This window comes from Suricata suricatta, chromosome 9 (genome assembly GCF_006229205.1).
Source record: "Suricata suricatta isolate VVHF042 chromosome 9, meerkat_22Aug2017_6uvM2_HiC, whole genome shotgun sequence".
Lineage (NCBI taxonomy): Eukaryota > Metazoa > Chordata > Mammalia > Carnivora > Herpestidae > Suricata > Suricata suricatta.
Window position 1 is genome coordinate 51,336,528 of NC_043708.1, and position 9,931 is coordinate 51,346,458.

General features: G+C 34.2%; 1 protein-coding gene across 1 annotated transcript in view; it reads right to left on the minus strand.

The window, feature by feature from the left end:
• Nucleotides 1-9,931, minus strand: part of TOGARAM1 (TOG array regulator of axonemal microtubules 1) — a 71,216-nt gene that overhangs the window by 28,874 nt on the left and 32,411 nt on the right. Inside the window, exons 8-11 of the mRNA XM_029952191.1 lie at nt 8,321-8,470; nt 4,288-4,386; nt 2,718-2,893; nt 1,638-1,791 (exon numbers count right to left, since the gene is read on the minus strand). Coding sequence (XP_029808051.1) covers nt 1,638-1,791; nt 2,718-2,893; nt 4,288-4,386; nt 8,321-8,470 — 579 coding nt within the window. The remainder of the gene's footprint in view (nt 1-1,637; nt 1,792-2,717; nt 2,894-4,287; nt 4,387-8,320; nt 8,471-9,931) is intronic.

The following is a 9,931-nucleotide window of genomic DNA, read 5'->3' on the forward strand; positions in this document are numbered from 1 at the left end:
TCATTTTCAATTTCTGATTTTTCCAAATTGCTACTATACCTAAGACCTATTTAATATTTTGAAAAACAGCATAAGAAACATGGAAGCTACTCTGGCCAGATATAGAACCTAGTAAGTACTGAATGGTAGGCTGAATAAAGGATAAATACAATGATTTTTAAATTTATTTTTATTTTACTTTACTATTTCATTTTATTTTTAGAGAGAGAGAGAAACAGACAGGCAAAGGGGGAAGGGAGAGAAAGAATCTGAAGCAGGCTCCAAGTCCAGCACAGAGCCCAACATGAGGCTTGATCCCACAACCATGAAGATTATGACCTGAGGTGAAATCAAGAGTTGAAGGCTTAACTGACTGATCCATCCAGGAGCCTCAATTTTTTTTTTTTAAGATTTTATGTTTAAGAAATCTCTACACCCAACATGGGGCTCAAACTCACAGCCCTGAGATCAAGAGTCATAAGTTCCATCAACTGAGCCACCCAGGTGCCCCAACAATATTTTTAAAAATTTTTTAATGTTTATTTTATTTTTGAAAGAGAGAGAGACAGCATGAGTGGGAGAGGGGAAGAGAGAGAGGGAGACACAGAATCCGAAGAAGGCTCCAGGCTCTGAGCAATCAGCACAGAGCCCGACGCAGGACTCAAATTCATGAACCACAAGATCATGACCTGAGCTGAAGTTGGATGCTTAACTGACTGAGCCACCCAGGTGCCCCCTCATAACGTTTTTTTTTAAATCATGATCTAGGGGCGCCTACGTGGTTCAGTCAGTTGAGCTTCCTTCCAATTTAGGCTCAAGTCATCATCTCATGGTTTGTGGTTTGTACTTTGTGAGTTTGAGCCCCATGTTGGGCTCTGTGCTGACAGCCCAGAGCCTGGAGCCTGCTCCGGATTCTGTGTCTCCCTTTCTCTCTGCTCCTCCCCCATTCATGCTCTGTCTCCCTCTCCTTCAATCAAAAAGAATTAAAATCATGATCTAATATAAAACAATTTCATAATCTCATTTAACTCCTGATATAAAATGGGATACCACTCTTTGGTAAAACAGGAATATTTGCAAGGGAGCATGGAGGAGATCTTTGAGTTAATATGGACCTTTGAGATAATTTGGATATTTCTGGCGACAGAAAATTGAGGCCTATTTCCAGGTCACAAGTTATTTAAAGGGCAGGCCTGAGACTCATGAAGCCAAGTCTGTCTACTGACTCCTGCTAGGTTAATGCTGTTGTCATCACAAATGCACTGAACCATATGTGGTCCCTTGATCTGAACCAGCATTTGTGACACTGTTCTTTACATTTAAAGTAGTTACTTATCTGAATCTGAAAATGCTAAAGATGGTGACCTTTTTAAACAGGTCCCTCCTTTCAATGGAGGGCTTAAATCAGTATTTTCTAAAGGGGAACTCTCATTTTTTGATATTCCCACCTCATCTCCAAAAATATTTAAGTCTAGAAGGGAGAAAAACAATTTCCTTTTTATGAGAAAGGATTAATATTTAATAGAAGCTACTGGGTCTTGCAGCTTTCATTGTTATAGCTCAATATATCCCATTATTAGCCCTCAATTAAACCACAGGTATGCTAGCTTTAGAATATTATCAATTAAAAAACACACCAAAAGTTAAATTCCACTTACTTTCAGATGCCATTTTCTCAGTTCCTGTATGTTTCATTTGCTCCCAGGAATTCTGTTCTTTCTTTTCACCATCTTTAATGTCATAAAGTTCTTTTTCCTCTTTTCTCTTTTGTCTCATCTTGTCATAAGTAGATTTTGAAATAGAAACTTTAATCTGAATGAAAAAGTTGAAATATTTGAAAGTATTCAGGGACTTTGATGTTTAAAATAACTATCTTCATCTCAGACAACTATACATTGACATTAAATATCTATACATAAAAAAATATATACATTTTTTAGTCCTTATTTCAGGAATTCTAATACTGAACAGAATTACATGGTGCTAATATCATAACTAAATTTGTGCCTGAGGATATCAGTCTGTTACTCATTGAGTGTCCTAGAAAATTGTTGTATATGTACATAAAGTACATTATATATATATACAGACACATATATAACGTACTATATATAATATACACATAAAGTACACAGAACAAGAATATATTTGCTAGGAAAGATGAATAATCCATCAGTTAAATGATTAAGGATCACAGGAAATCTGGGTGGCTCAGTTAGTTGAGCGTCTGACTCTTAATTTCGACTCAGGTTATGATTTCACGCTTGTGAGATCGAGCTCCATGTCAGGGGTTGTCTCTCCTTCTATCTCTGCCCCTGCCCTGCTCACACGCACTCTCTCTCTTAAAATAAATAAATGAAATTTTAATGTTTATTTATTTTTGAGAGAGAAAGCACGTTCTCGAGCAAGGGAGCGGCAAAAAGAGAGAAGGAGGTAAAGCATCTGAAGCAGGCTCCGTGCTGACAGCAGAGACCTCAAGGCAGGGCTTGAACCCACTAACAGTGAGATCATGACCTGAGGCGATGTCAGATGCTTAACTGATTAAGTTCACCCAGGTGCTCTGTCAAAATAAATACATAAACTTAAAATAAATAAATAGTTAAGGATAAAAAATTTCTATTATACTGAGATTTAAAAAATTTTAATCCAAACACTTTCACCTCCCCAAATCTGATGAACACAAAACAATGATATAATATAGGCTTGAATTTATCCTAATAATCTGAAAATAACCTTACATCCTTTTCATTCTCAACATCAACAAATGATTGAATACTTTGCTGGACTGCTCTTCCATAAATCCCTGATGGTGGTTCAATGCTTTGTTTAACTGAAAACGTATCTCCATTTTCCACAGAAGATATCACTGGTTGGCTGCAGGCTGCTGGTGCTGAATTTGGATTTCCAAATACACCTGAAATTAAGCAACCATCCAATTGCCATTACGTATTCATGTGATGTCACTCTAATAACAAAGTTTAAGACAAGACTCTTAACTTTGAAAAGTAAACAATATAGTTAGTAAGAAAAACCTGTTAAATAATCATAAATATAGGGGAACCTGGCTGGCCCAGTCAGAAGAGCATCTAACTCTTGATCTCAGTCGGGGTTGAGAGTTTGAGCCCCATGTTGGGTGTAGAGATTATTTAAATAAATAAAATGTAAAAAAAATATATAAAAACAAATACCCTGGCAGGACAATCATATAAGAGGTATCAGTAAACATTTCACAATATTAAATGAGAACTGCATACTGTAATGAATTCATATGAAGGAAAGGTCAGTATGAGCTCGGTGTTTAAAATAATTTCAAGGAGCAAGGATTTGAACTGGGATTGGAAGATACAATGGAGCTGGACCGATAATAAGGAGGGCAGGACATCCTATGAGATAGGAATGTTATAAGCAGAGCTGAACAAGTATAGAACATGTATGTGGAGTGAATAACTTTGGTTGGGCACAAGGCTAACATAAGAATAACAGAAACTAAGTTTGCAAGCTAAGTTGAGAGCCTTAAATTAACTTAATGAGATTCTATCAAACAATTAGGAAAGCTTTCCAAGCATTTCATTCTACTGTATTTACCAATAACGAGATGTGTACTTTCCATGTCTATCCTCACATTCTAGCTTTTTGATTAAAAAAGAAACTAGTTGAGGTATGTTAACTTGATGGGGGAATCCTTTTCTCACTGTAAATACTTTATAATTTTAATTTGTCAATTATAAAAAAATTTTTTAGCTCAATAAAGCTAAAAAATCAGTTTTGTTGTTGTTGTTTTTAAAAGGAGTCAGAAGTTTAATGAATACACTGCAAGGGGGCCCCAGGCAGAACCGCAGAGCAGAAACTCTCTGCCAAAAAAGAATTATAAAAAAGTATTTGCAAATATGTTGTTTAAAGCTCCCCTAATCCCCCTAAAATATATACCAGGTGTTAATTCTGATTTGTCTAGACTCTGTATGGAAAATAATAAAAAATTACATTAATTACTAAGCTGTCTTAAGGACTGTCATTTGAACTTAAACTAGGATAAAACTATCTTACCTGTCCTAAAAGTGTTTTAGAAGTACTTAAACTGCAGCTGTCACTTACCACACCTCTGTGAAAGTTGCTGACATGAATTATTGTAGTTCTGTTAGACAGAAATGTAAAACTAAGTATTCACTTCTAGTTCTCTCAATTTAATGATATTTTAAAAAACAAGTTTTAAACCACATTTGAATCACACTCTTTTCTAGTCTTTAATGATACCCTTTGCTTATGTGTGAAGAACACATACAATTAACAAGCTAAATAACTTTGAAATACCTTTTCCAACAACTACTACTGAGTCTTCTGGTAAGGTATTTGTGGATGTGAAGTCAAAACTGGGAATTTGCTGTAAATTTGATGATGGGCCTGGAAATGCTAAAAAAACAAACAAAAAACCCATATTTTAAAATTCTTCTTATACTGTATTTTAGAATAATGTAACATGGTTTTTTTAAACAAAATTAAGTTCATACACAGATTTTACAATTTATTTATTCACTTATTTATTAGTTCAATAAATATTTAAAACTATAATACCTAGTATGGACTAGGCAGTAGAGAGAAAAGAAACCTTCCTTCCTCTAAGGAGTTTATACATTCCAGGGTTAAGAATGGGAAAGATGTACAAGAAAATAATCACAGCATGATAATCGAGCAGCAAAGGGCTAATCATGAAGGAAAGCTGCTAACTCCTGAAAAGAGACTAAGTCAATCTCACAGCATTCTGTAATTTTCTAGGGTATCTTTCACTGCGGTTTGTGATCATGTAATTATTCTCTTTACTACTAGACTATAAGCTCTACAGAGACAGAACCTATATTTAATCTTGATTATCATTGCCTATTAATATGGCACATAGTAGGTATTCAGTAAATATATGTTAGATGATTGTTACAAAGCAGAAAAAATGAAAAGTAAAACAAAATTAATTTGGGGTCATATAACAGAAACAACAGGTGGCCTCAAAAAATGTTTAGTGACAAAGGGAAGCGAATCTCAGTAAATGGAACAATTTGCTCAATAACAGTCCAAAACCATAAAATCTATAGATAGTCTATCAAAAGACGACTGAATAATTAGACAAATCTCATGAGGAAAGATATAAAGAACATGTTATCTTTAAGTAGTTTAACTTCATTTATCAAAAAAGCTGATATAACTAGTCATTTTTAATGTTACTTTTACTTTTTATACTATATTTTCTTGTAAACAAAGAAATGCTGAAAGAAATGTTGCTCAGTGAGTCTCAATTCTAAAATACAAAGAAAAAATAAAAGATTCTTGATATATAAACTATCCTTATATGACCTTTCTGTCACTTCTGTTTCATTCATCCAAATAGAGAAAGAGAAAACATTAACTCATAAAATCTAGTTTGCTAACCCTCTATGCATCTATCATTAATCACTTTCTCAGGTCATTAATTGGGGCTCTATATTAGTATGCCAGAAAATGGGACAGGTTGAAAGGAACAACCAGCAAAGGAGTGAAATGGGAAGGAGTTCTGAAAGCTAATCCTAAAACCATCTGAAGTTTCCTGTACAATGAATCCATTCACATATGCCACTCACTGCCAATATTTCTTCTGGAAGTCTTTTTATTCCCTTCAGCACTGCACTCAATATTTACTTTAACCTGACTATCTGACAATGCAATTTTTGAGTCACTGTGCCCAGCGCTACACTATTAGTTTGGGTAGGCTCCCCATCACTCCATTCATTTAACATGTGACACTGAACACCATTACATGCAAAGCCTAACAGGAATATAAAGATGACAGTATCTTTCATTTTAAATAACTTATACTACTCCAGCCTAGTAGAGAAAGCTTTCTAAAGAAATAAATTTTAAGCTGGTATTCAAAAAGCAGACATGATTTGAACACTTCAAAATTGGAAATGGACATCTATGCCAACATACATGCAAACTCAGAAAACTTCTAGTCTTGAATGCCAAGGCATGGGGAATGAAAAAAGGAGTAAGATAATACAAGAAAGTTAAGTTGAGGCAAGATTGTTAAGAGTCTTAAAAATTATGCTATAGAGCAGGAAATTTATTCTGTGGGAAATAGGGAACCACTGAAGGTTTTGAGTATGGAAGAGATGACAACTGTACTTCAAAAAGATAATTCTGAAAGAGTATGCAGCCTGGAGTAAAAGAGGATAAAATAAAATACAAAATATCTTATCAGAAGGTTACTATAATTATCCAGGGAAGAGGTAACAAACGCTGAGATTAAACAGAACTGGCAGGATGAGTCACTGCCTGAACTTGGAGTGTAAGGAGAGGACAAAGATGACTCTCAAGTTACAAATTCCCATAACTGGGGAAATGGTAATGCTACTAATAAAATGATAACAAAAGAAGAGCAGGTCTTGAAAGGAAGGTAAGTTTGGTTTGTAAACATGTTTATTCTTGTTGAATGAACAGATGAGGCAGGTATTTTGGTTTAGAGTTGGAAGTGTAAGTGCAAAGTTAATTTCCTGGCATAGAAATAACAGTTGGCCAAAAGATATACATATATTAAAAATTTTTTTTTAAGTTTATTTATTTATTTTTGAGAGAAAGAACACAAGCAAAGGAGGGGTAGAGAGAGAAAGACACACACGAATCCAAGGCAGGCTCCATACTCTGAGCTGTCAGCACAGAGCCTGACATGGGGCTCAAACCCACAAACCATGAAATGATGACCTGACCCAAAGTCAAATGCTTAACTGATTGAGTCACCCAGGTGCCCCAAAATATATATATTTTTATTTTGTTGCCCAAAAATGATGCCACGAGTAGTAAATGAACATATTCAGTAATTATTTCAAAGCAACTTTTAAAAATGAAAATTAAAAAATTATATGTTAGAGGGGTACCAGGGTAGCTCAGTCAGTTAAGCATCTGACTCTTGATTTCATCTTGGGTCATGATCTCATGGTTTCTTGAGTTCAAACTTGCATAGGATCCTCTCCTTTCCTTTCTCAAAATAAAATAACTTAAAACATATGTTAGGGTATGAGTTACTTCTGGGAAGAAAAGTATTTTTTGTACTGATTATCTTTACATGATAAATATGTAAGTAAATATGAAAAAAAACACTGTAATTCTCTTTATAAGATCAATGAGAAGAAACCAACTACAAAGAACAGATATTGAAGTACATCATGAATGAAATTTAAAAATTTCCAAAAAAAAAAAAAAAAGGAAAAGCTTCTAAGCAACTTCCTTTTACTCAAGTTATTTCCACAAAAAATATACATGTCCTAAAATGCCTGAATGCCTACACATATATATGATTTCAGATGAACAGCAATAACAACAGTTGATCTTATTACAATCATAGTTGCTACATGTAAAAATATGATAGCTTCTTACAATTACTAGTAGATTAAACACTTACAAATACAGTGTATTCTAATTACTCTATTTAAATATTTAAAGTTTTAAAAATCACTTTCTCTTTACCCCAAGGTAAAATTTTTAAATGTAGCTCTAATAGGTCTTTGAAAAAAAATGGATAGCAGTCACAGAGGAGCCATCTGTTATACTAAGTTTAAAGAAAAATAATAGAGAATATAAATTCTTTTTTAAATTTTTTAATGTTTTTTATTTATTTTTGAAAGATAGAGACAGTGTGAGCAGGGGAGGGTCAGAGAGAGAGGGAGACACAGAATCTGAAGCAGGCTCCAGGCTCTGAGCTAGCTGTCAGCACAGAGCCCAAAGCGGGGCTCGAACCCACGAACCATGAGATCATGACCTGAGCCGAAGTTGGATGTTTAACCAACTGAGCCACCCAGGTGCCCGAGAATGTAAATTCCTAGCAGGGTTAGTGATGACAAGGAAGCTTTTCCAGGTTTGACCACAGGAAACTATATTCCTGTTTCTCAAGTTTTATTCCCTGGTACAACCTAAGTAGGCATCTGGGATTTATTTATTCACATAATTTATCTCCCCCATCTTAGTAGTAAAATGTCTTGTAAAAAATGTGTGTGTGTGTGTGTGTGTGTGTGTGTGTGTGTGTGTGTAATCTGAGGGGGCTGAGATCAGCAGAGATTCCCTAGTTTTAACCTCTTGGAGAGTCACTTCCTAGCATTTGCTTCTCAGGCAAGTCCATCAACCAATACATGAAGAACCTGTATGTTCTTCTATTTGGCAAAATTATTCAATTAATAACACATAGCATAGGGGAAAGAAAAATCTCAAAACTTAGAAATCACCATTAATTTTTTTTTTACTGGCATGCTTAGGGAAAATTCTGAGATATTTAGTTTAGGATTTAAAGACATTCAATCTTAAAAATTAACTTGTGAAATTTACTAACCTTTTGTATGTTTATGTCTTGAGTGTTCCTTATTTGGTATTTTGAAAACACTAGGTGAAATGTCATGGGACATATCATCTTCAAAATCACCACTTCCAAACCCATAGTTCATACGTTGACCAATTATGCTCACACTGGAAGCTGTAATCTCTATAAAATACACAAAAATATTAATTAAAAATATTACTTGTGTTTCAAGCAATACTACAGATAGGTATATATCTCCCGTTTAAATCTATCTTGTCTTCTAGACGTTTAAAAAGGTCAGTAACATAATATGAGAAACTATAACATTATAGTAATTTAAAGGCTATTATCTTATTTCAAATTTTATAATACTTTTACTAGCTGTGAAAAACATTATAATCTATAACTAAAGCATTTTATAAAACATGTTTTAAAATTATAAGCATTTTAAAATTACAATGAAATACAAAATTTAGTGCTTGAAAGAGATAATCAAATACATATACACATATATTTAAAATATAACAAACATTTAATTTTTAAATGACATTTAAAACTTTATAGCAAAAAGAAAAAAATTTATTTGTATTATCTATTTCAATTCTAGTTAGTTACAAATACAGTAAAACTGATTTCAGGTGTAGAATTTAGCGACTCCTCACCAACACCCAGAGCTTATCATGTCACGTGCCCTCCTTTAAACCCATCACCCAACCAGCCCATCCCCAGCCCATCTCCCTCTATCAACCATAAGTTTGTTCTCTACAGTTAAGAGTCTCCTACGGTTTGCTTCCCTCTCTCGCAAAAAGAAAAATTTTTAACCTAGGATTTGTAAACTGTATCCTGAGAGGTATTTTCCATTTCTCTTTTCTCCCACTGGGTCAGTACTGGTCTGGCTGGTGAAGCAACACACTACACAGTGACTAAACGCAGAATCTGGAATCGTGCTTCCTGGCTTTAAATCACAGCACTGCCACTTCAACCACTGACAGAACCTGGACAAGACACTTCATCTCGTTTGTAAAATGGGGATAACAGTATTACTTCTTCCAGGACGGTTGTAAGGATTAAGTGAGGAAAACATACATAAAAAGTTTAGCATAATGCCTAGCATACTGTTATATTCCTAATTAAAAATAAAATCAAAATCCTAACATGGGCCTCCTTTTAACAAATACCAAAAATTTTAATCTATATTTGAATGTTTAAACAGACTACCCTATACTAATACTTTGAAGCTGTTAAAACTACAAAATACATACTATATGGAAAATCCGACACAATAGACATTTGAGTCACCATCCATTTTAATATATATAGCTGCTATAAATACCATTAGGTAGTAATAACAAAATACAATTTGTTTTTAATATTGTTGTGGGTTTTTAATAAAAATGGGATTGTGGGGAAAGGGGTAGCTGGTGGCAACTGGGCCACAGAAGACTGAAGAGTAAAAAGCATTAATTTAGTTTTCAGAGAGTCAAAAATATCTGGTGTTAAATTATAGATAACTTCTCGGAGTAACATGGATATCTTTCTCTTCTCAGTTTTTTATTTTATTTATTTATTTATTTTTAGAGAGAGAGAGAGAGAGCACATGAGCAATGGACAGGACAGCTGGGGGGAGACAGAGAGAGAGAGAGA